The sequence below is a fragment of the Coccinella septempunctata genome, chromosome 5 (assembly GCF_907165205.1).
Source record: "Coccinella septempunctata chromosome 5, icCocSept1.1, whole genome shotgun sequence".
NCBI classification, from domain to species: Eukaryota; Metazoa; Arthropoda; class Insecta; order Coleoptera; family Coccinellidae; genus Coccinella; species Coccinella septempunctata.
The window spans coordinates 26,361,499-26,387,458 of record NC_058193.1 but is presented as its reverse complement, the minus strand read 5'-3'; the positions used below and the strand labels follow the sequence as shown (position 1 = coordinate 26,387,458).

At 34.0% G+C, this 25,960-nt stretch overlaps 3 protein-coding genes across 8 annotated transcripts; 1 reads left to right on the top strand and 2 right to left on the bottom strand.

The window, feature by feature from the left end:
• Positions 1–6,034: 6,034 nt before the first annotated feature.
• LOC123313520 (annexin B11-like) lies at positions 6,035–13,361 on the top strand. Of its 3 annotated transcripts, XM_044898437.1 has the most exons (9): positions 6,035–6,193; positions 7,178–7,210; positions 8,130–8,356; positions 8,456–8,831; positions 10,603–10,779; positions 10,834–11,038; positions 11,101–11,253; positions 11,574–11,929; positions 12,858–13,361. In XM_044898437.1, the coding sequence occupies exons 2-9, from the start codon at positions 7,187–7,189 to the stop codon at positions 12,912–12,914; spliced, it is 1,575 nt and encodes a 524-aa protein (XP_044754372.1). In that variant the 5' UTR covers positions 6,035–6,193; positions 7,178–7,186; the 3' UTR covers positions 12,915–13,361. The 3 variants fall into 3 exon arrangements, with proteins under 3 accessions (XP_044754372.1, XP_044754371.1, XP_044754373.1); XM_044898436.1 differs by having other exon boundaries at positions 8,130–8,831; XM_044898438.1 differs by lacking the exons at positions 8,130–8,356; positions 8,456–8,831 and having other exon boundaries at positions 6,040–6,193.
• Positions 13,362–13,855: 494 nt separating this feature from the next.
• On the bottom strand, positions 13,856–20,717 carry LOC123313014 (exportin-1). Of its 3 annotated transcripts, XM_044897674.1 has the most exons (8): positions 20,340–20,484; positions 18,104–20,129; positions 17,069–17,245; positions 16,462–16,752; positions 16,138–16,401; positions 15,120–15,467; positions 14,874–15,033; positions 13,856–14,522 (listed from the first exon to the last, which is right to left on the bottom strand). In XM_044897674.1, exons 2-7 carry the CDS (start codon positions 20,072–20,074, stop codon positions 14,887–14,889), a joined length of 3,198 nt encoding a protein of 1,065 aa, XP_044753609.1. In that variant the 5' UTR covers positions 20,075–20,129; positions 20,340–20,484; the 3' UTR covers positions 13,856–14,522; positions 14,874–14,886. The 3 variants fall into 3 exon arrangements, with proteins under 3 accessions (XP_044753609.1, XP_044753608.1, XP_044753607.1); XM_044897673.1 differs by lacking the exon at positions 20,340–20,484 and adding an exon at positions 20,579–20,717 and having other exon boundaries at positions 13,856–15,033; XM_044897672.1 differs by having other exon boundaries at positions 13,856–15,033.
• Positions 20,718–24,450: 3,733 nt separating this feature from the next.
• LOC123313820 (transmembrane protein 17-like) lies at positions 24,451–25,960 on the bottom strand. Of its 2 annotated transcripts, none has more exons than XM_044898858.1 (4): positions 25,752–25,960; positions 25,589–25,692; positions 25,418–25,531; positions 24,451–24,718 (listed from the first exon to the last, which is right to left on the bottom strand). In XM_044898858.1, exons 1-4 carry the CDS (start codon positions 25,825–25,827, stop codon positions 24,452–24,454), a joined length of 561 nt encoding a protein of 186 aa, XP_044754793.1. In that variant the 5' UTR covers positions 25,828–25,960; the 3' UTR covers position 24,451. The 2 variants fall into 2 exon arrangements, with proteins under 2 accessions (XP_044754793.1, XP_044754794.1); XM_044898859.1 differs by having other exon boundaries at positions 25,589–25,705; positions 25,752–25,815.

Here is a 25,960-nt window from a genome sequence, read left to right as displayed (position 1 = left end):
TTTTGAAAACCCTTAAACAGAGCTGATTGATGGAATCGAAGATTCCAAAAACTGAAATTTTCCTTTTTAAATTTTCTTTAAGTATTATTTACCCTTATTTCTGAAGGTGTTGGAAAATATATGTAGGAATTAGGCATTTCTAGAGTATTCTTTTCGAAAACACTGATATCAGCAATAAAATTTCTCAGAAAAAATCCTTTAGCCTATAAGCCTCCAAATTACAATGTGATCTAGTGAAATGTGGCTCAAATTCAAGTTTTCGTCGATATAACTGGATTTCTTTTACGATTTTGTTGGAATTTGTTACAAAGGTATAGGATAACTGTTAGAATGGAAAGCCCAGGCGAGTTGGACTTGACCGTCTTATTTATTGTATTCTCTTCTAGGCCATCGATATCTACCTCACATTTTATCAAAGTGTAGAATGTAGAATGGAAACAATCCCAAAAACTCGAAGGATTTCATACCAATGTTCGCGATTTGCATTTTATCTCAAAAATTTAGGCTGTCCTAATCGCTAATCCTAAATGAAGTAATATGCCATAGTTGATATTTTTTGATTCCCACATTATAAATTCATAATTTCCATAATTCGAATTGGGTATTTATGAATATTTAATAGAAAAATAATAATGAAAATTATTATTATACCTACCGACATTTACTGACCTATAGTATATCCAAATCCAAGAGGCCAGCGGTAAACATTGCAGCATGCACATATCACGCGTCAAGAACGTGATAAGGCAGAGGTGTACTAATAAATTGAATTCCGAGAGCGTTATATTTTAAAACTTTTTGAGTGTTCCAGTTCCGGTGAAAAATATGTATGCTTATCTACGAGTCTCAGTAATGAACAATCAATCTAAAGTTCCCACTTTAATAAATACTATGTATATAAATGTGTAACAATATTTTTTTTGTAAAAGTGACTACCCCGTAGTGTCGTCAGAAGATGCAGAACTTTCCTCTAAGTTGACGATGACTGTTGTTATATCATTCATAATATTATCCAGTTTCCACATGTCTACCTCAACTTTTTGTTTGACATGTTTCACGCACTTTCTCCATCTTTCGGAAGTAACCCGTGAGAGAGCCTCTTGAAAAAGATTTTGGACGTCAGCCATTTTAAATGTGGTGTTTTTATCTGCCACAAAATTCTTGACATCGGCCCAAATCAATTCAATAGGGTTCAGTTCGCAGTGGTAGGGCGGTAATCTAAGTACAGTAATATTTTGGGCCTTTGCGGTTCCATCCACGATGTATTTTTCAAAGTTTTCTTTGTTCTGCCTGACTATCTGCAACTATTGCGCTTTTATGAGGTCAGGGGTGAAATCAATATTTTTCTCCCTCAACCATTGTTGGATATCACTCTTTCTGAATTGTGAATTAGGAATTTTTTCCATTTTCCTTGAATGGTAAGGAGCATTATCTGAAACTACTATAGAATTTTCCTCCAATTTAGGAAGTATACCCTCGACCACTTTTCGAAGGACTGACCATCCATTTCTTCATGGTAGTCACCAGTTTTTTTGGATTGGAAAGTCCAGAGTCCTCCAGTTAAAAAACCAGTGTCACTGCCAATATGACACACTATAATTCTTTGCCCTTTGCCTGGAAAAATATATTCACTTCATTTGAAAAAGAATGTTGAAATTGTTTTCCACCAAAAAGGTACTTACATCAAGTTTCACAAAACTTTGATTGCTCGATCAACGATTTGGCATTCGATTTCCCGAAGGAAATCATTGAAACTTTCATATTTCCGAATATATTGGAGGAGTAGCAGTTGAGAATCATCAAATGGGCGTGTATAGATAATTATTTGGTGCAAGAATGATATTCAGAATGCTTATGACCAACTTATCGACTGAAAACTAATTGACGTTCATCCGTCAATCGATCGTTGATTCTCTGATCAAGCTTTATGAAACCGAGGGTTAAACTCAAAATTCAAGACCTTCCCAGACGGATTTTTAATCCAGTAGATATTCCAGCAAGTAACGCTTGCCGAGAAGATGTAACTGTTTCATCGGTCCACACTTTGGATTTAGTATGACCGGCATTTACCCAAGTTTCATCCAAGCAGTAAATCTTCCTGTTTTCATCACGGAAGGTCCTAATTTTCGTGAGATAGTTTCTTCTCCAACATTTAATGTCGTCACGGTTCATTAAAAAACTGTTGCGTTGGCGACGTCCATATTTGAAATTAAGTTTTTTCAATATTATAGAGAAGGTACTCTTCTTAAAATTTGGCAAGTTCGAGTCTTCATTAACTATTTTTAATACTTTCTCTATAGTCGGGTGTTCATTTCTGAAGAAAAACTCGTGAACTTTTCGCCGTATTACATTTTTATCGAAATCTGATAAGGACTCCCATTTGGTGGTCCGATTTTGATTTGTTGCCGGCTATGATAGAACACCGGAATTTATGTATTCGGAAATAATTCTCCTAACACTTCGAGCTCCAATGCCAAGTCTCTCAGCAACTCGGAGTTCTACGTCCTTCAAACACATTCCTGGATTTTGAATAATCTCAATTTTATAAGTATTCAAAATCATATCTTTTATCTCGGCACTGAAGTGTCGTTTCAGACGTCTCTTTTTTGGAGGACTTAAGTCAACACGCGATTCCTCAGCAGTATCAGTACTTGACATTATCTTAAATGCTTGTAACTTGAATAACTTGCTACAACTATAAACCAATTTACGAAAGAAAAAGCAATAAATGATCTCTGCAGTTCTGCACAACAATTCGCATACAATCAATGAATCAAACGTAATGCGGTTCTGCATTACTCCCACCTGCAAACATGGCGTTCCTGAAGCTTTGACCAATAAGAGGAGTACCTTAAATAAGATCACGCGTTAGTCAGTTTATTTACGCTGGCCTCTCGATTTGGATAGACTATAGTGCATGTAAGACTCTGGCTGTGCAGCCAGTAGCTTTGAAATAAAAATAGAAAACGATTCCAGAACCAGCGGTCTGCTATATACAGTACGTTTCATAAATATTGCGAACAAATTCAGGATATTATTGAAATTCGGAAAGGTCACTTAGTCCGGAAATGCTACGTTTCCAAGATACAGAGCGTTGACTATATTCCAAATGAACAACGAATTCCTCGATATTTTCAAAACGGCTTGGGATATTTGAACGATATTTGCTAAAACTGTGTATCACATTGAGGTGATTATTTCACCTTGCCTTCAGCAACTACAGTGCCGTGCGTAATGACATTGACATTCATATTTTCGAAAAAAAAATCGTACGCCAGAGCCTTTTAATTCATTTCTGCCATTTTTATTAATTTTAGAATGAAAAGACTCTCTGCATTTTTCCCTAGGATGCAAATAAAAAATTGAAAAAGGTTTGTTATTCATAACAATACTGAGTAGAGCAGTCTAACAATGAATTTCATGGTAATGTGAAGTGTAAGCAATAGGTACTAACTTGCCAGAGCGTTTTTCGAAAATTTAATGTAAAGAAAAGAACCCGTTACAAGATTTCATTTGCCATATGTGTGCTGCACCCATAGTGTTTCATTGTCTGGAGAAACTTAAGCACAAAATAAAGAAGATTCAACCAAAAATATTCCTTCTTACTTAGTACCTACCTATAGCGTTTTTCATTAGAAATATTCAAAATAATTATAGCCTTCTAACATTTTTTTGTTCCAACTAGTGAATTTTATAACTTAATTAGTGAAATAATTATAACTCATGTGAAAATGATCAGCAATAAAATAAGATTGGATATTTGATATTTTAAACTTTGAATATTACCTTAAGGTAAATGAAATAACTTGAAAACTACTAACTGTATCGCATTGAGACAAGAAGATAATATTTACTTAAACATAAAAAGTAACAAGGAATCCAAAAAACGTGCTGAAATAATTATTACAACAGTGGCGTAGATTCTAAGGGGCAAAAGGGAAAGTATCTATCCCTTATTCAGCATTCCCTGGTTATGGAGGAAAACTATCTTTTAACACCTTTCGAAGTATCATGTTAAGTGTTTTATGTTAAATCTTCGTATTTTGTGCAAAAGTGTCTCCAGTTCTAGTTACTATATGGATAATTCTTAATGACACTCAGCGTATATAATTTTTTGGGGACGTGCTCGATCAGAGCAGGTACAAACGATTCTTCGCTTGCTTTTTTCCCATAAAAATAGATTAAAATCCAATCGTGGTGTTCATTGCCCGTTCAATACCGGTAATTCCGTTTTTTCGTCATATCAGTCAAGAGACAAAGTATGAATCAACTTCAACGACGTCAAATGTATGACGTGGAGGTCGAACAGCAAGTGTAGATTTCCCCAGAGAACTGCGTAGTTGCCAGTTTTCGAGACTCAAAGGAATTTCTCAACAGAGACAATTTTAAAAGTTTAAGGTCTTGCTCCATCGAAGAACAATTATGAAATTATCAAGAAATATCAATCATTCAAACACGACAATGTTAGCTGTTCACAATGCATATCTAACATTCATTTCAAAAATATCAGACATTTTTTCAAATAAGGAAAATATGAAAGAAAAAGTTCTATTTCCACTACAAAATTATTCTCATTTTTATTAAGGTTTAACGTAACTGCAATTCCGTGATCTACCGTGACCATCTTCAGACATTGAGAGAAGCTGGAAACAACAATACAAGAATCAAAAATCACTGCCTCCATCTGAAAAAACAACTCACATGACTTATTTTAATTGAATGCAATAGTTCAAATATAGTGACTCTACCCTACGGCTTACACACTCCTCATCTCCAAAGGAACATTGGTCGCATTCAGCGGACGGAGCGCAAAGCGCTTCTGCTACCCATCGGTAGCGGTAGCGGTCGGGAACATGTTGAACGTTCGCTGGCAAGCCTAGATAGGATAAGGCAGTCCAACGAGCTGTCACTATCAGCTGATTAGTTGAGAAGTCTGTAGGAAAGACGTAAACAAACGGATTTTTTAAGTTTCGTTAACCTTGTGCTGGTTAAGTCAATTTTTATGTGACAAAAATAACCTAGAATTTTGACGAATTATTTTTTGCTCCAGTATATTTCCTATAATTTATTAAACATTCTTCTTTATTTCTTACAATCCATTTTCATTTCATTTTCCTCAACAAACTCAAGTTCGTACATCTTCCACACTAAATAACAACTACCTACTCAGTTCAAGTCCAACTTTCGCTCCTTTCCGCTACCGCTACCTAGCACAAATCAAATCCGCTCCCAAAAGTGGCGTCCGCTCCAGAACGTGTTGAGAATGTAGCGCATATGTCACCGAACGTTTCCGCTAGCGTTTGGTAACAGTTGCGCAACTGTTTCGTCCGCTGAATGCGACCATTTACTCATCTCAGATATCAGAAGGATTGAGCTCTGTTGGAGCCCTTTCTCGTTTTTCTGGATCATAGTGGTGATCAGGTCCTGTCTCCTCCTCAACTCGATCCGGTTCCTGATTTGCCCGCACTTCTTGAGTGGAAGAGGATGGTGTTCTTTTTGGTGTTCCTCTGCATCTCCCATGTACTCTGCATGACTTTATGGATATTTTCATCCAATTCTCTGGTAGTTTATTTAGTATCAGGCCCGTAGTTGAAATGACAATTGGAGGGGTCTTGATATTGATATCTTTCAAACTCCATTGTCTCCTGGGAGACAAGACCATCCCAATTGTCATTTCAAGTACCATAGGTATGGTTTGGAGATCTCTGTATTCCTAAATCTTTTCGATGTGCCTATATGCCTAGTGCCTAGTACTATTCTTATTTGGAAACCCCAAGTCCATGAATAGTGCTATCCTTATTCAGCAATATGACTATTGTGCGTGTTATTTTCCGGTCTGCAAGGTAGTTCATCATCTAATTTGAGCTGAACGACGTTTTTATATCATCTCTCCCTTTCACATTTTCGGTAAGCAATACACAATACAAATACAATAGTTTACAGCTATATCCAGAATTTAATTTGAACATGGCAACTCTGCAAGGTGATCCACTTCAAAGGCTCTCCCACCCAGCCTACGGGATTAATTTTGGAACGGGATTACTATATGTTTTATTGCCATTTGCCGTTGTTTTCTTATCAGTTCATTGGGTGAGACTTGTCTAATCAAAGTTCTTTTTGTCATTGTGATTTTTGTGCCACGAAATAGCTGTTGTGTAACTGCTTTGCTGCAATTCCCAATTTCCTAAAGCCGGTAAGTGTACAAACTGTGTGAAATATCTAAAGCAATTTCACATTTTCTTATGTTACGTTATATAGCGAGTCAAACTCTCTTCGAATAACCAAATAGGAGCTGGCCTACTATACTTTATTTTCATGTTGTCAAACAATATAGGCGTGTATAACCAGGACCAGATTTTACGATAACTACTTTTTCGCGGTCATCTTATCTCTGGACACCTTTTGTAATTATTGAAACAAATAAACAAAAATTATTTTAGTGGATGAATTATAAAAATAAGCTGTTAATCCTCAACCTGTTACTTTTGTTATTGGTTGATATACTTAAGTACTTTAAATTTTTTTGCCCGCGCGATTCTGTTGACAATAAATATTTATCTAAATATATCTGTAAAAATTGACTCTCTGGTTCTGCTGTTTCTTTCGAAGTACCTAGATAAAAATAACGAAAATGATTTCAAACCATACCTGTTCTTGGGAATATATCTTCAAATTCAAATAAATTTACAGATTAGGTATGTTGTCAATATTTATCCTCAATTTACCTTACCTTATAACCATTTTATCCATTTTTAACAAATGCGATCGATCTATTTTGACGAGAAAAAATTATCATAGCACTATTTTAAACATATAAAGGAACACATAATAGTTTAACTTCATTTAGTTCATTTACTCTCACTGAATAACATCAAATTAATTTTCCATATTTTTCCCTTCTCGAAACAGCAATCAACTTGAATGTTTCAATTATGATGTGAAAAACTTTAAATTTAAAGATTTCATAACGATCAAAGAAGCCCTTTTCGTGATAACGCATCTAATACGACAGCTCCATTAAAACCAAAAATTCAGCGTGAATATTCATGAAATTCCCCCAAGAATTTGGAATAATAACTAAACCTTGAAATTAAACTCTTGATAAAAATTGCCAATTGCAATTTTCTCTGCCGACATCTTAAAGTAGAATGTATTAATGTTTATTTTTCTGTTACAGTGTGAAAAAATGAGTTATCCTGGATATCCTCAGGTAAATTTTCAGTAATCATTTACTTATTTACTTTTTCACTACACTCTATAGGATCCATAATATGTATAAATGACTTTCACGTAACCATGATTTTTATTTTAGTTCCTTCATCAGCAAATTCAAAATATATAGTTTTCATTCCATTGGCAATATTATCAGTCTTTGAATATAGGTATAATTTGTGAATTGACAGAAATATGGACAAAAAAACTATCATTGAATAATATAAATCGTTAGGACCTAGTAGAGAAGAGAGAAAACACTGGTTTTTCCGTGATAAAACTTATCTTCAAGTATCTTGACTTTTTCACCTGTTATGAGTAGTACTACATGGGTAAACCCTGCTGATACAAAAAATCAATAAAGTGCTTGAAAATGATAGCCTTGAATTACAAGATAGAACTGATAGAAATCCACGTAACTCACTTATCTATATTTTTTACTTCCTAATTCAATCCCTCGCGTGTCAATATTATCAGATCAAGAATGGAATAGGTATATTTTTAGAATAGGACCTATAGATTCATATTATTTCGGCAAGTTTATAGTGTATCTAAACAGTAATAAGGATCTTTCTTACTGAGAGCGTTTTCTAGAGATTTAAAAACATAATTTTCATCGCTTCAATTCACAAGCTTTAGATAATTAATAACATTATGGTATGGTCATTTATTTCATAAAGAGTAGGTATTATCATTGAAAATATGTTCAGAATATGTCTTGCCAGAAAATATAATGAAATTAACAATGAAGCCTCATGTAATTTTAATGCATAACTACAAAATAAACGCTGATTTTCATTGAATCATTTTGTTGAATGTCATATCAAGTTGATTTTTATTATCAAAAACTTCTTCAGTTTGAAAGATCTTTTTTAACCAATCACATCTACCTCAACAAAAATGTTCCTCTATCACAGGGTGGCAATAATTATCCACGGCAACCATATTCAGGAGGGGGAGCACCATATCCCTCTAATAATGCTCCTCAAGGTGGAGGAGTATTCCCTCCTAGTGTCGGATTTAGCATGAATTCCCCAATATATATGCCACAACCTTATCCTACTAGCGGATCTGCTTATCCTCCTCAGGCAGGAGCAGGATATCCTTCCCAAGGCGCAGGGCATCCTCCTCAAGGAGGTGCAGGGTATCCTCCTCAAGGAGGTGCAGGTTATCCTCCTCAAGGAGGTGCATCAGGCTACCCCTCTCATGGTGGACCAAGCCACTCTCCTCAAGGAGGTGCAAGTTATCCTCCTCAAGGAGGTGCATCAGGCTACCCCTCTCATGGTGGTTCAAGCCATTCTCCTCACGGAGGTGCTGGTTATCCTTCTCATGGAGGGTCGCATATTGCTCCTCAAGGAGGTGCTGGTTTTCCACCCCATGGGGGGTCACATCTCCCTCCTCAAGGGGGTGTTGGTTATCCCTCTCATGGGGGAGCTTATCCACCAGCTCCTACTGGGGGAGCACCACCATCTTCTTCTCCCTACCCATCGAATGCTGGAGGTGCTCCCCCACATGGAGGACATCATCATGGTGGTGGATATCCTCAGGGACACCATGCGCCAAGTGGACATTCCAACTACTATCCTAACAGTACTCAACATGTTGCACCATTTCATAAGGTACTTATGAACCTTTAACAAAGCTCAGTGATAAGGCGAAATATGGAAAAACTCCATAACTCCAAGAGTGTATGCCTTTGTTGACCTCAAAATACATAAAAATAAAAATTGTAATTCAATAATTCTTCAACCTCTATAAAGAAGATAGGGTAAAAGAAATCTCATCGATGACCAAATAATTCTGAGCAATAAAAGGTCAATCCACTTATGATCCTCCATCCCACCTAAGGGTTTATAACTTCTCAATTATGCATGAAAAGTTGCGTAACGGTAGATTCGGGTGACTTGGGACAGTCCTGTAACTTGGGACAATTACCCCCTTGCAGATTTCTTTGTTTCTTACCATTTATGAGTGAAGGGACAAACTTATAAGATTTTGTTGCGTCTTTTCGGTTAGTTTAACATTTAATTCCTGTTGAGTTTGCCGTGACCAGAGCGTTTGAATTGACAGAAAAAATTAACGAATTCAGGAGGGTAAAAGCGCATTCTTTTATGGCCCTTATACTTTCTAGTGTCCTGTACATGTGTTTCACTTTGTGCGTGTGTAATTTTTTTTCTGGATACGTGGGATATTGGGATATTAGATATGTCATGAAACAAGGTTGTTTACAAATCAAACGGCAACACGGATCTCATTCATTCATTTTTTTGTTTCAAAGGGTGACTTGGGACAATTTCGAATAAGCGGCGCATTGGCAGCAGGATATATGCTGATTTTTCGCAGGATATTTACGTTATTTCCACAAGGAAATCACCAAAGAATGACAGAAATCAAAGTTGTCTTGTTTTGTTTAGTTTTTTACATTTGAGTTGCAATATATATTTACCTTCGCTGTAATAGGGGTTTATCATTTAATTTCCTTACCGAATTTCAACTATATAATCACAAATTCTAATTTTTCAAAACTATACACCGTTCCAAGTCACCTATTTCATTTGAGAGTTGAGAAATCAATGGATTTTAACTTGTGTCCTAAGCCTCCCAACTCGGTGGGTGGGTGACTTGGGACAAGTATATTTTATTTTTTAATTTATATCTGAATTCTGAAGCATGCTATATATCCTAATCAATAGTCTGAGTCATTTAGCATATTTGAACCTCTTTCTCACATGAAAATAGGTCACCGTTTTTGAATATGACAAGTTGAATTTCAAAATCGTCCCAAATCACCCGAATCTACGGTAATTTGAATAAAAATGGACCTGTTCCGGCATTTGTCTAGAAAAAAATATGATATGATTTTTGTACGTAAGGTACTTTTCACTAACTCTCTATAAATATTAGATATATTCCTTGAAAGAAGAATATAATTAACTGAATTCAATTCATTTCAAAAACAAATCAGCCATAATCGTCTCTGATGGGTAATAGATAAGTATATTAATACTCAATAGTGAACCAAAACTATCGCTTTCAAGTTTCATATAGTTTCAATATGTAACATTTACGTCCAAGTTGTAAAACCATCACATTGAAGGCTTCGAACAATCTCATTTCGTTATCCATATAAATAACTCCACTGCTCAAGGCCAGCAAACCAATCATTGCGAATTTATACTTATAAGGTATACACTGAAAGATCTGAGTTATTTCCATGTCTAATTTCAAAAACTGAATAGTCTTAAAAATTGTGTTTTATGAATGTTCCGTTGAGAATTTTCCACATCTACAAATATACAACTTTCCAGAATAAAGTGTGGTCCCAAACTAAAATCGCACTTTTATATCGCGCCTTATCGATTCATCAACATCGAATTGATTTTTTTCTAGGGAACCCCCACAGTGGTTCCAGCTCATCCCTTCGACCCCAGGGCAGATGCCGAAGTTCTCAGGAGAGCTATGAAAGGTTTCGGAACGGACGAGGCAGCCATCATCAATGTATTGACAAGAAGAACCAATGTCCAACGCCTGCAAATCATTGTTGAATTCAAAACGATGTACGGAAAGGTAATAAATATTCCAACCACCAGTTTTCCTCCTTTAATCCTATTATTTTTCAAGGATTTGATCAGTGATCTGAAGAGTGAGCTCAGTGGGAATTTCGAAAACGTTATTGTTGCCATGATGACACCCTTGCCGCAATATTATGCCAAAGAGTTGCACAGAGCTATTTCTGGCATTGGAACAGATGAAGACATATTGATCGAGATAATGTGTACCTTGTCCAACAGTGAGATCCGAACAATTCGACAGGCGTATCATGAACGTGAGTAGCTTCTCGTCTAATCGATAAGAACTCAAAGTATAATCACCAATTCAAATTTTCAGATTATAGAAGTTCTCTGGAGAGTGACCTCAAAGGTGACAGTTCTGGAACATTCAAACGACTCATGGTATCGCTTTGCGCAGCAGGTCGAGATGAAAGCATGGTAACAGACCCTCATCAAGCTAGATACGATGCCCAGCAATTGTTGAGAGCAGGTAAATTTCAACTACAGTTTTTTTTTATTACTCCCATGTCAACTAATTTCTTCTCTGAAAATTGGCTTGACATCTCTTATATATGATCTTTTATATCTCTGTAAGTAGAAAGCGCTTCCGACATGATATGTCATCATCAGGGCAATAACATTTTGGCATTTGATACACTCATGTATATAGGTTTAATAACTTTTTTGATAGGAAAAGTCATCAAAAAATTAGGATTGCCACTTGAAAAAGTTGCCTATCGATGTATTCTTCCCAATTCGATTCCACATATATTTCTATCATTTACATTTACCGACTAAAAATAATTCCAGGTGAACTACAATTAGGAACCGATGAATCGACATTCAACATGATATTGTGCCAACGCAACTACGCTCAGTTGAGGCTGATTTTCGAAGAGTACCAGCACTTGACCGGTCACGATATCGAAAAAGCCATCAAAAACGAGTTCTCGGGAAATTCAGAGAACTGCTTGCTCAGCATTGTGCGCGCCATTAAAAACAAACCGGCCTTCTTCGCGAAATGCCTACACAAATACATGGAAGGGATAGGAACTGAGGACAAAAACCTCATCCGAGTTATAGTTACAAGATCAGAAATAGATATGCAAGAAATCAAGAGAGAATATTACACCATGTATGGTAAATCTTTGAAGGACAGACTTAGGGTGAGTTTGAAAGTTTATATGGCTATAGTCAAAACTCGAAATTCGCGCGCTAATTTGTTACATTGAGGGAACTGTGCATGCGCTACGCAAGTTCATTCATTGATGCATATTGGATCGACGCATGTCTTCAATCCATCGAAAAAAACGGTTCATAACATGAACACTCAACTGATGCGTTGATTGAAGTACCTATTGTACTTCAATCAACGACTGATGGTTTATAAAAAATCATCATATCTGATAAGGCACAGTACACTTTAAATTTAAATATTTTATGTCATAATAGATAAAACCCGATATCTTTGTAGCAAGATACAGTGTTTTTTTGTTTTACGTAAGTTTCCCTCTAACATTATAGAGAGTTTATACTGAATATGTGTTTTCCTTTTGATCTCCAAAATTTATCTTTGTAATAAATAAAAAAATTACTATTATTTTTGAACTTTCATTAATGATTTGTGGCAGAGGCGGCTTTAGCAATCTATCCACTTCACAATTGTTTTTCTCCCAATTAACCGGTTTACGAAACAACTTATGTACCTACCCTCAGAGCTGAAGTGAACCAAGTCCATTCAGCCTAGTTTTGAGATGAATGGCTTAGAAGTTGTTTATCACCAATTAATTCAAAAGTGACTTCTTTAGATTTTAAAAGATTAGAATGTCAGCATATGCTTACATAAGAATAATAATAAATAAAGAAGTCACTTTTGAATTAATTGGAGATAAATAACTTCTAAGCCATTCATCTCAAAACTAGGCTGAGTGGACTTGGTTCACTTCAGTTCTGAACCCCTCATATATGTTTTAGGAATAATTTTTTTATTTTTGAATTAAATACATATAAAATGTCACAATTCCTACGGGAACCCATAGATGTTGAATCCGCGATCAAGCAAGTAAAATTTTAACTTTTACAATTTTTTTTCAGGATGAATGTTCGGGAGACTACAAGAGATGTCTGTATGCCCTCATTGGAGAACCTTGAAAATTTTATGGCTGTGGTCAACTAAAGATTTATTAGTTGAAATAATTGGCATTTCAAATGTTTATTCGTATGTTATTTGTTAACTGTTCTAATGTGTCAAATATTTTACATGTTCAATTTTTACGCAATTTTTGAATGTGAGTTTGAACTATATTCGTATTCAAAATGTATAAAAGATAGTGTATATTAGTATTTTTGTGTAATTCCTATCTTTCTTGGAAATTTACAAACGAAAAAATATATATATTTATATATGTAGAAAGTACCTTATATTTCATAACTTTTGTATACAAATTTCTTGCTTCGAAGAAATCCCAAAATGGTAATGTTTTGTAAATCTTAATTATTTATCAACATGCTTTCATCTTACACAACACTGACGAAGTACTGATCATTTTTCCCCCATATTATAAATGTTGTTTCAATAAAAATATTTTTGGATTCAAATTTTGGTTTTTCTATGTTTACTTATTCATAAAGGGTCTGTTCTTATAAGAGAAATGATATCCTGGATGTTAAACCTGGTAATATATAAGTTATACCCTGTGATATCTTTCGTAATTCTGAATGAATGAAATGAAGCTTATTGCAAGCTCGGAGCGAATAAAACAGCCTGTATTTTCTGCATTAGGCATTGTACAGGTTATTGGAAATCATCGAATTGACGTTTCTCAAAAAAATTGATCTTTTGATGAGTATGTGATAACTTTGTGGTGTTTGATAATTGTATGACATTTTTCGCAGTCAAATGAATCAAGTATGTTTGGTACCTTATATCAACTCATTACACTAATTTATTAATTAATTAAATTAACTAAATTATCAATTAATTATTTTTTAATTTATTTATTTATTAATTAATTAATTTAATAATATTGATGAGAAGCGTTGTCGTACGTCTTCACTCACATATCATTAGAATGTTGGAATGAAACAAAATATTTTGAACAACTTATTTAATATTCAAAATTTATCAAACAAGTCATTTGTTAAAAAATTTCAACTAGATAACTAAAACTTAATAATGTACATAATTTTGTGATGCCATAGAAGTTCCACTTAAAACAACACACATTTCAAAAAACATAGGAACAACATCCAACTGATGAGATAAAAATCGCATTTATAAAGCAAGACAATATTTTCTTCTAAATTATTTCTACCGTGCACTCCAATATACCACAATTTCACATGTCCTTAAAAAATATTCATTGTACAATTGATTTTCATTCATAAATTCATTCAACATTACAGGTCGTAGCATACAACAGTGTTTGGAAGGACTACAAATAAATATTTTCATAATATATTCTGAATTCAAGTTTAGTATCTTGAAGGCACACCTCATTTCAGTTCAATAAATGTATGCACATCTTATTCAACCAATAAAAGCTGCCCACAGTCAAATTCGAAAGCCCTCTCATAAAATAACAAATTTGGTAAATGGAGATTTGTGAAAAAAATATCAATACTAATAATACAAAAAAAAAGAATTATAAATTTCATTTGTAGAAGATCAAATTTTTGTGAACAATAAGTTAGAGCAGTTGAATTCATTCAGATATGCTTCACTGAATCCAATTGTTGCTTGGAAGTTCCTTGGGAGTGCTGAAAGGCATCACAGAAATAACGAATATAAAATTGGTAGAAAAGAAAGCTTCATCGGAGATAGTTGTTTTATGCAGTCTATCCATGTATTATTTCCTCATTACAGTAGTTCAAAAACGGATCAAAAATCCTTCTGTGGAATCAACCATTTCATTTAAAATCATATAAAAACATAAAAGGACTTCAAAGGATATTCTACAGCAAGTTACACTTTTAATTCAATCGAGAATGATGATAATATGAGGTGTAAAATAACTATGGGGTCAGAATTTTTATTGAGGTTTTGGGATACATTACAAAAATATCCATCTAAAATAATGAGATTTTAGATCATTAATTACAAGCTCTAACCTAATCATCAATGCTAATCCTGCATCTCTTCTGGAATTTCATGTGGATTGATGATTCCTGGCACCATCATCTGGTTACGGAACTTCTCTGCTTGTGCTTGCTGTAAAGCCTTTTCTCGCTCTTCAAGGAAAAGGTCTGAATCATCCTCACCAGTATATTCCTGAGAGAAAACAAAGAAATAATGCATAAATTCCATCAATTATGAATGAAAGGAAATCACCCTTGCAATTTCACAAGAACACTCACCCTAATTTGAACTAGGAAATCCCTCAAGTGCTCCTTAAATGCAGGTATATCCTGATTGAGATTGAACATTCCCTGTACTGTAACTTTGATTTGTAGATCAGTTAAATGGGGGAAGGCAGATCTCAATAAAGTTGCTGTGAATTCCTGTATATACAGAACATTGTCCACACCTGGGCCTCCTAACTGACACTTGATTTTTCCACTTTCGACTAACGAGAAAATACAAGCTAAAATGGTAGCATGGAGAGCAAGACTTGCGGTATGCGAAGTGTCCGTCACAACTGAGAAGATGTGTTGCAGAATGTCTGTTAGGTAAGTTTGATAAAAACTCGGTGCGGCCTGTTCGTGCTGTAAAATAGTAAAGAAATATAATAACAACATAATCTTTATAATGTGTTATATTTCCTTATTTAAATTATTGTTAATAAAGTTAATAGTTCTTTCATTTGTAAAAGAAAACGATAACTGTTTTATTGAGAGAAACCTAACAGGTTATGGGCCCAGTCAAAGTTTAAAACAGTGTATGTTGAAAAGTGAGTGAGATATAAACAAATTAAAGAGTTATATTAAATTTGGAGTTTTAAAGCTCATTAATTAAGAAAACCAACCACGGAAGTTCAAGATAAAAATTTTATTGATCAGAAAAATATGCAGTGAAGGATTCAAACGAAAGTAATAATTTCAGAACCTTTTCCGCAACACCAACCATAGTGTTGCCACCTAGTGGACTAAGGGCGGTTGCACAATTACCCAGAAACGAGAACCGAAAAAAATTGAGATACACATATTTCAAGTACTCATTCAGACCGATTTCAGGTAACTAGAAATAGAAGAAGCCCGAAAACGAGAAATGGTAAGTTGGCCAAGTTTTAACTTTCATGTAAGCCTTTTTCTTGGCAATTATACAGCTGCCTCTATTCGAAAATTTCTTACACCACCAATTATTAAAATAAATAAACAAATAAACAGAGTATTAATTTATTAGTCTGTTATTATTGAGCGTGAGTTGATAACCTACCTGTTCCAGATTTTGTAGCAATTTCAATAAAATCTGTAAACCCGTGTCTGCAACATTCCTCATTGTATGTTTAAATGCCCAAATGATACTGTCCAGAACTAATTTGAACTGAGCTGGTGGTATAGTTAAAAATGCAGGGAAGCAATGATTATTCACCGCCTGAAGTAAAAGGAAGAAATTCGTTCTGTGTTCTGGATACTCTTCGAAATTCTTGTTGATCATTGATAACGTACATTCGAAAACTGCATCGAAAATTTTGGGAACCTAAAACAAATAGAATTGATTGAATACTTGTTGAAATTAATAATGTATGAGACAACTCACCTCAGGTGTAATATAGCCTTCTAATTTATTTACAATTGTGGCTATAGAACTGAGTACTTCTGGTTCTCTGGCAGCAGGTACAGAGGTTCTCTGATAATCGATGAGAACAGCGTCAAGGAATGGAGGAATGAAATTTTCTAATACCATTTGATTATCATTCGACCTTGATATCCAACTTGATATCAGTTTCAATGTTTCTTTTTTAACAACCCTCATTGATTTTATCAAAGGCTGTTTCGTTACTTGCTCTCCATTCAAAGATATCGCTGCTGCAATATTTTCAGACATAACCTGAAATATACAATGAAAACTGATGAATTACTCATGTTGAGTTAATAAAAGAAGCCACATTTCCTGAGATTCAATATAATTTTTTACTGCATGAAGTTTATGTGTTTTATTCATTTCCTGTATGTTCATCTCATACATTTACATGATTCTTCTACAATTATGTAATTTACTTACATGTGGAGTTTAGAATGATACTTTCAATACGAACCATCATTGAATGAAAGCTTTTGTGAAGATTATTTCATCAGCTAGTTCTTCATCAAAGCTGTACTTATTAATTGTTATAATATTATTGCAATCATAAAATTTTACCCACCTTATAAACGTTCAACATATCCAGATATATTCTTCCTAACTGTACGACATAGGCATGATTCAATGCTTTACACGCCCTAACATTTGTTTTCAAAATATTACCAAGCTGTCTCACAACATCCAACTCTTTCAAAATATCAACATTTTCACTAGCTTTGTTTATGATTCCATCCCAAACCTGCAAATAAAAAAAAATTCAGAATTAAATGGATGTTGAAACTTTTTTGCACCAATTTGAAGATCTCCAGTACTATCTTCTAATACGAGACAAACAATTTTTGCTTTTTGTAATCCTCTATATATGATGTTTCTCAATTCTTGATATATATCTCTTTTTGTCCTAAACTTATCAATGGAAAATCGGAAGTAATGCTATTCTGAAATGGTTATTTTTTTTTCTTTTTCAACGATTTCCCTGAAATTTTGAAATGTTTCTACTTTATCGTCATTTACTGAATTACTAAATCTTTTCTACAAATCGCCTTCTTAGATTTTAACAATACCATGGAATTATTTCAAGATTCTATAGAAATTGTTCTTTCATAGCCAGAAAAGAAATTAGTTTTAAAAATAACCATAGCATTACAAGCAAAACATTTCTGTAAAGGACCCGAAATTCCTGTAAATTTCCAAAAACTCCAAAACGGCTAAATCGATTCTGACCAATAGGCTTCGTCATGCTTCAGATGAGCATTGACATGCAAAATTTCATATCAAATGATTCAAAATTGCGAAATGTAGCTTGCCCACCATGTTTTGAAAAATGTTGAAAACTCAAAAATTGTTTTTCCAATTACCATCAAAATCAATAGGATCCTTAACACAGTGGATCTGCATAATCCCGCTGAAATTGAGCCCGACAGGTTCAAAATTGCGATTGTAGCGAGGCCACAATAGATCACGAACACACATAGATATAAATTTTCATTGAGGATTTTTAGAGGGCGCAGGTCTTATAAGCAGGACCTGGCGCTTATTAACAAACTCAAACCTGTTAAACTAATAACACAGCTGATTAAAATCTCTGTAAACTCACCTGATTTGGAAGGGCCATATATTTTTCAATAAGTATTTCTTGAGCTGCAGTATCAAATTGAGCTGAAATCATATAACCAACAGCTTCATAGAATGTGTGCACCTGCTGATGTTGAAGATCGCAAATGATTGAGGAAATAGCACTTAAAATATCCTCAATGAACGGACAGGGTTCTCCTAGTTGTGTCGTCACAAAGTGTCGCCTACACTTAAGAGCAATTTTTATAAAAGTATCACAAGCCATATCCTGGACACCATCGTGAGTTTCATGCATAAATTCAAACAGTTTATTAACAACTGTTTTCAAGAATTTCCAGTGAGCCCTTAAAAATCTGGGATACTGACCCACAACATACATAATATTGGAAGCTATGATAGCTTTATTATCCTTCCCTCGTTTTTGCTCACAGAGTCCTAAAAGATCTTTGATAACTGTTACTAAAAATCGTTTTTCATCCTCTTCATGCATAGCTCCTGATATACTGCCTATTGCCCAACAAAGTGTATTCAAGTTTTTCCAAGACCACTCTGTACCATTAACTTGATTTTGCAGTTTTTCTGTCATTATTCTTTCTGTATCAGCATAATCTAAATGTGTAAGATAAACGAGTGTTTCCCTCATATTTTTGTACAAATTAATAGAATCTGTGTCTTTCATAAATTCTCGAACAACTTCACCATTATCATTTTCTACAACCAACACTTCTTCTGGCTTTGCCATCCTCGAAATCATAATGTATCTTATTTTGTTCAGAACATCGTGGTATAAGGCTCTGCGCCCATTGGTGCCAGTTGAGAAAGGTTGCAGAACTATTGTATCTGCATAGTCGGCAGGTACATCTCTATACAATTCAGAAGCTAAGCTGTTCCAGTATTCCAAACATATCTTGAATATTTCAACCTCTTCAACTTCAGAAATCAAAACAAGGTATCTTAGAGCATTATTGAGGTGTTCTGGTTGAACTGAAGATTCTATCAAATTACCATGTTCCTTCAAAAATGTACACAGGAAAAGTGCTAAGTTCTGTATGAAATTTTGTTCTTGATCTTGACCTTGAGCATAGGCAGTTTTAATGTCGGTTTCCAATGGTAGCATTACTACCAACTGTTGCATGGAATACGTAAATAAATTGACAAATACCTCGTCATAATTACTAACTGCTACTCCCGCTATTTCAGTTAAACACTTCAATGTCACATTCCGAAACATAGGAACAGGAAGAAATTTGAAAATGAACATTGTTGTCAGCTTGGTTTCAAATATATATCCTAATGGAATCCAATTCATGAATCTGAGTAGTGTTTCTAGTGTTGCATTAACTAATGGTGGATTCTGTGAGTTTTCTAATACAAACTGACAAAGATGAAAAATGGCTGAAAATTCTGAACACATCGAGTCTTTTAAATGTTTTGCTTTTGTTTGTGTCAGCTGACCAGAAGAATAATCAAACAACTCCTCACTCAAAAGTTTAAGTATTATCATATTATTTTGACACAAACTTTCATTTGTTTTACTAGCTCCTACAATATCTGGTATGAAACTTTCCCAATTCTTAGGCCATTCTCTCTTTAGAACTTGAACTAAGATCATATTTAATTTGTTCAAATATGTCTTATTAGTTTCTAATGTTTCTGGATCCGAACTAGTTTTGATTATAAGGGAAACAATGTATTTTTTTATGCCCTCACATTGATTTCTTGGTAGAACTTTCCATCTTGTCTTAATCACTTGCTCGAGGATTTGTAATGCATAATATTTTGTTTGTTGATTACTGGAGTATTCTAAAATAGTGTCTACTCTAGTCCAAGCATCTGGATGCTCTTTAAGAGTTGTTAAAACCTCCTGTGCTATTCTTTGTGTTTCTCCATTTCCAGCATACATGCTTACAACAACACTATCTAATAAATTGATGTCCAGTTTCTGGTTGAAATCGAGGAGAGCAGCAGCAGCTTGCTGTCCCAAAGCAGCCATGATGTCCTATTATATCTTAACTTCTAAAAATCCAATCACTCACCAGTTTCACTAGCTGAAACAAGAAAATTCAAATGAATGTGAAACCATGCCAGAACACAACAGATCAAAAATGATAATAAGGCATTTTTCATTACTATTTGAAGATAATGCACCCTATGTAGATACGCCAAACAAACATTAAACACGAAAGTTCACGTTACCAAGGAATATAACAAAAAGCATAGGTGCTAATAATAAAATGGGGAGGAATGTTTGTACTCACATTACTAGAACAACAAGTCTGCTTCAAAAGTAAGCAGAAACTGTTGACCCTATCGAATGCATAATCTAGATAGTTTCAATTATGTGCTTAAATGTTAAGAAATGTTTCTTAAATCTCGGTAACCCCAAAAGCTAAAGATAACCAGCTACCATTTTGACAAAACATTCATGTTTTAGGTTATATTTTTAACGACAATTTGGCGATAAACAATATACAAACTTATGGAAATTAGTACTTACTGTATATCCCAGCTTTAAGTTACAAATTAAAGATTTAAAAGGGATAAAACACTTCAAATTCAATCAACTCTCATATCACTTTTCACTCTACTTACTATAAAATAAAAAGCGCAAATCCTGAACCGATATACACTAGGCCGATAATGAAGGAATCGTACTCGATCGATAATTCAAATTGCGTTGTTTGAAAATCTTTTTCTTCCCTTGCAAATACTTTTTGATTTGATTCAAAATTTTCTATTATGTTTCATTTCTAATCACATAATCTTGTATGGTAAAACCTCTTAATAAACATTAATTTTGTGATAAACTGATGAAGGGATTTTTTTATACGTTAACGGTAAATAATGTGATACAAAAGTTAAAAATGTATATATATTATAATTTATATTTCACATATTGCAATCTGAATTTAATTGAGGTGCATAAAGTTCATTTTTTCAAAAGAAACGGGAAAATAAATAACTCCCATCACGGTGACATAATATAACCTATTTCGAATAGGAGACAGGAGTTGTCAAATGTTAGAACCCGGATTCCCGGAGCCGGAACCCCCCACATAACAGAATTTTTGAATTCTTGCTGACCTATTCAAAAAAATTCAATTTTAGTATTTATTTCTTCATCAGTCGAACCCTAATGTTGGGTGGTGCCATCTGCGTTATAAAAATCATTTTTCCGCATATTCCGAAAAAAATTTAGAATTTCTTCACTTCCTAATCTGCTAGAAAAATGGAAATACCCATCTAGAGGTCATTTCTTTTCTCAAACTTACTTTTTTTTTTGCGAATATTGCAAGAAGACACCTGAAGTGGTCAAAGTGGATCTATCTGTTTTATTACCCGAATGATCGCCTGATTTAATTCAGATTTCTTTCAAGACGATTACGCCATCATTGATATATAGTTCATTTTACTAGTTCGCCCAATTCATTTCCTAAATATTAATTTTTTAGTAGGAAACAAGAAACAATAAATAAAAAATGATTAGGTACAATTTCGAATATATTCTAGCTGCATTTGTTTTTTTGCGCATAATTAATGAGTATACCGTATACCTAATAGATAATTACACTAGAATCTGAATTACATCATGTCTAGTTGGGTTAATATCTCATCCTACTCCTAGCTTTGAGTATTCAACTTTTGAATTCAATGGATATTCATTCAATGAATATTCAATATACTCATACTCAACGATCCTAGTGAAAATCATGTAATTCACAATTCACTTTCTTTTTAATTATGGATTTGCTGATTTGCATCAGTATCAGCCACATCAACTCATTTCAATCATTCAATGGTATTTTGTGGAGGAATTTTCTGAGTTTTTCAGATCATATTAATCACTAATTTTGTTCATCTTCTTGATATCATATTTATGTCATAATATCGGAACTCCACAAAGAGGAAAGTGACTTTTTTATTTATACTTACATACATAGTTTCTTTACTTTCTTTTATCGATTGGAATTTGTGAATTCGATATTCGACCATATGTTGTGGTACGAATATGAAGTACATAATGGATGCTTCAGCCTCGGCAGAACAATTTTTATTCATAATCTCTATGGATTGATGTGCTCGTGATCTGTTTATTCTATAGAATTCTCTTTTCCATGATTAGGACAACAGGAGGCCGAAGCAATAAACCACATTTCGAGATAGGATATCTGGAATTGACCAATTTAATTAAATTACTCCCATCATTCTTGTTAGCCTGATAACATTTTATTGGACTACTGCCGCGCAAACGAATGAGGGAAAATATAGTTTTCAACTTCAGCGAAGTTGCTTGCTTTTTTTCATTTTTTCCGCAATTCCGCATGAATTTCGAAGAAAATTTTCAAATTTCATTCTACCAATAATAGACTTCTGAACACTACTCATGAGAGGGGTGGTTATTCTTGGGCTTATTTCAATTGTGAGAGAAAGAGTCAGTCACATGTCTTGGGAAGGAATTTTGTTTAATACAAGTTTTTATTTTGTATATACCTATACTTTATGTAAGATGGGGGAAAAAAGCATCAAAAAGGTCCCCAAAAAGCGAAAAAATATTTCGTAATGTGAGAGGTTGTACTTAAAAAAATGAAGAATTTTCACAAGTGCTTAAGAAGATTAGGAAAATGATGTATTTTCAATTAAAAATTAAAGGGCAACCGAAGGGTCTCCAAAAATGGGAAATATATAGAAATTCACTTTCTAAATTATCTCAGTCAATATAGAACCGAAATATTTGATATCATGGACGCGCTTCCAACGAATAAAGAGAAACAACAAAGGACGAAAAATTCGAAGAATTCATTGAATTTGGACCTGCCATACGTCGTGAATACTTAGAATCAGGACCAAATGAAAGTAGGTAGGTGGAAATTATTCCTTCGCCAACCATGCGCTTGACGGATTTCAGTATGGACCACTTCTCGCTGCTGCTCTCCTGCTGAATGCTGCAAAGACTTTGTGTAACAGCGACAGACTTTGTCGGATGCTTTCAAACGAACATGAGAAATTTACGAAGTTTACTGAGTTCCAGAATGAAAATAAAAAGTTATTTTCTTCTACTCCAATTATTTTATCGCTGGAATCAAATTCAATTCAATCATTCTTTCAGTCAATCATTTCCATGGGCGTAGTTCGTATAGTCAGGATTTTTTCTGGGGGAGGAGCTGGGTAACTCAATGTAGTGTTATGTTTGCTTGATCGAAAATTCAATCGATTTCAGTACCTGGGGGGAACAGTTAATTCTAGGGGTCCGTACCCACCCTGGCCCCTACCTATCTACGGCCATGATCCAATCTTTCACATAGTGAGAAGTGAGAGGGACATCTTGATGACTTGATGAGAATACGGATCCATTATCTAATCGAACATAATAGGAGGCTAGAAGGAGGAAGCGATAATCTGGATAATCAAAATGTCCGATGCCTAATTTTCGAAATAATTTAATTGCTCCCTTTAACATTTTCTTGGATATTCGCAATCTTTGGAACGAAACATAAAAAATATCATACTACAATTTCACATTCGAAATTTTGAGTCCTTTTTCAAATTCAAACCTTAACTATGTACATACTTATTTCACTGTATTCAGAGTTTTATTATTATTATTATTTATTGAGTATCCAGAGTATCCAATCTATTATGGAGATTGATCAGATTGTAATTACCTACGTAAGAAGTAGGTATGTGAACCTGGAAGCAAGATACTAATGATAAAATAATGATACAATTTCATTCAGTTTATTATAATTTGTTCTTGTGTGAAAAGTGAAAAGGCAAGGTTATCCCAGCCATTAAGAAAGAAAAATGTGTTACGCCACTGTTCCACTAGTTACCTTCGTTTCAATTAGTTAATTCTGTTCCATTGTGAATTAAAAGTTGCTGTTCTGTTTTGTTTTGTGTTATATCTTTCTATTTCGATATAAAAAGTAGCTGTAGTAGTAGTTTCACTTTTATTAAATGAATAATGTTCTTATTTTTATTCTTTCAGATATAACAGATATTAAAATTTAAACTTGAGAAGATTTTCGTGATTCTGTAGAATCGCAGAATGGATTTCGTCAAATGCTCATATTCATTTGAAAACATTAATTTTATTTTAGCGGTGGAAACACTCTGAAGTTATGCACCTTACGCCCAGTTTCATATTCAAATTTAAAGTCACTTTAAGCTTAAAGCTTTCTTGAGTGTCATTTTCAGTAGGGTTAAAGGAAGCTTTAAAGTTAAAGCAGCTTTAGGTTTGATTATGAAACCGGCCGTTACTTAGGAAAAACATTGTACACATTCTCACCTCCACGAATTAAGCTCGAATATATTATTTTCTCATGTTTTTTTCCTACATTTTGAAGGCCGTCAAAAAATTAAAATCATCAATTCAATTTATTCTATATTTCTCCTGTATGTCTGCCATGGAAATATCACCTTTCATTTTCATAATTCTAAAATAAATAGCCTGTTGTGCTGCCGTGAACTTTAGAGCGATATAACCAGAAATTATTTCTGTAATCAGCATAGAGAACATAACAGATTGGGAAATTATCTCCAAAACGTCGAAACTCAATTGTGGGGTGAAAAGTAATATACCCTGGACTGGAAATTGTAGAAGTATAGATAGCATCCAGAACCCAGCAAGCTCGGGGACCTATAACCGAATTATTCAATTATTGAACATCAAATCTGTAGTTATCAAGCTATATCTATATCAGATATATGATGTATACATCTTCTAATGAATGAAATTCAGGTAGGTAAGTTAAAAAAAATGGTCACCAGATTGGCTATGTACAAAAGTTGTGCTTAGCTTGTACGATAGGATTTTCTGGAAACATTTTAGACTAGTTGTGCCTACCCGCTTTGCAGAACGAATTTTCTGTACTTTATGTATTTGATTTTTCCAAGATGGCGGCGAAATAGTGAATAGTTGAGAAGTAGTCTAAAACCTTCTTTGGGAAGTCCTCTTTCCAACAGTCAAATTCCTGGGAAAAAAGGTTGGGCCAATCCGGAGCTTAACCGGACAAATAGATAGACAAAAATTTCAGAAAGATGTGATAAAGTTGAGGATGACGTACTAATAACAAAAAAAACCTCAGAAAAAGTGAATCCGGATATGTCTTCGTATGTTTTTTTTTTGGCAGATATTAATATTATTAAATTATGATTGTTGATAATGAATTGGAAAAAATTTCGATATTGTTACGTAAATATATAAAAACAAAATTAATAGTAATAGGACCTACGTACTTTGTAATGAGAATTTTTTTTTCCTTGGTCCCATTCATTTTGTTTTTAATCATATAAAAATAATACATAATGAAATCAAAAAAGCCGAGTAGGTACTTACTTTATCCCTAAGATTTCCTTCGTACCCCAAGTATAACCTCAATATCTCAACAACGATAGCTATAGAGATTATCGTTATGATAACAAATTTATGGAGATGGTTGAAACTTTCTAACTGGAAAATGATGTGTTGGAAATTGAACATTTCAAATTACAATACTACATTTTTTACCTTCTCATTAAGATACATAAGTATGATGAATAGCCAGAAGGGAGAATATATCACATTGAAATAAAGTGACATCTGTAGTGGTAGATTTGATTTAACTTCATTTCCTGAAATGCGCAGCTATGAAGGCTAGGAAAGCTCAAAAATAAATAAATAAACGGTTTACCTTGTTTTTCGATTATGTTGGAAATTCCTGGAAAAACTTTATCGGACATTACCGTTACTGTAGTTTTCCAATCCATATATGTAGGTTACAATTTAACGATATCGACAACTTTTCGACAAATTGATTAAAGATAACTGATTTTTATATTACTAACAGGGATGCTGCAATATTCGTTCAACCAGCTCAGACATAAAATGTCAAAAATTGCA

What these genes read in the sequence shown, in the direction of transcription:
- LOC123313520 (XM_044898436.1), top strand. Translation starts at nt 7,187, where the DNA reads ATGAGTTATCCTGGATATCCTCAG. An exon ending in TCGACAGGCGTATCATGAAC is followed by an intron (nt 11,039 to 11,100) that starts GTGAGTAGCTTC and finishes TCAAATTTTCAG; the next exon opens with ATTATAGAAGTTCTCTGGAG. An exon ending in CCAGCAATTGTTGAGAGCAG is followed by an intron (nt 11,254 to 11,573) that starts GTAAATTTCAAC and finishes AAATAATTCCAG; the next exon opens with GTGAACTACAATTAGGAACC.
- LOC123313014 (XM_044897673.1), bottom strand. Translation starts at nt 20,074, where the DNA reads ATGGCTGCTTTGGGACAGCAAGCTGCTGCTGCTCTCCTCGATTTCAAC. An exon ending in ATATGGCCCTTCCAAATCAG is followed by an intron (nt 17,246 to 18,103) that starts GTGAGTTTACAG and finishes TTTTATTTGCAG; the next exon opens with GTTTGGGATGGAATCATAAA. An exon ending in ATTTCCTAGTTCAAATTAGG is followed by an intron (nt 15,034 to 15,119) that starts GTGAGTGTTCTT and finishes GTTTTCTCTCAG; the next exon opens with GAATATACTGGTGAGGATGA.
- LOC123313820 (XM_044898858.1), bottom strand. Translation starts at nt 25,827, where the DNA reads ATGGATTGGAAAACTACAGTAACGGTAATGTCCGATAAAGTTTTTCCA. An exon ending in CAACATAATCGAAAAACAAG is followed by an intron (nt 25,693 to 25,751) that starts GTAAACCGTTTA and finishes TGCGCATTTCAG; the next exon opens with GAAATGAAGTTAAATCAAAT. An exon ending in TTATGTATCTTAATGAGAAG is followed by an intron (nt 25,532 to 25,588) that starts GTAAAAAATGTA and finishes ATCATTTTCCAG; the next exon opens with TTAGAAAGTTTCAACCATCT.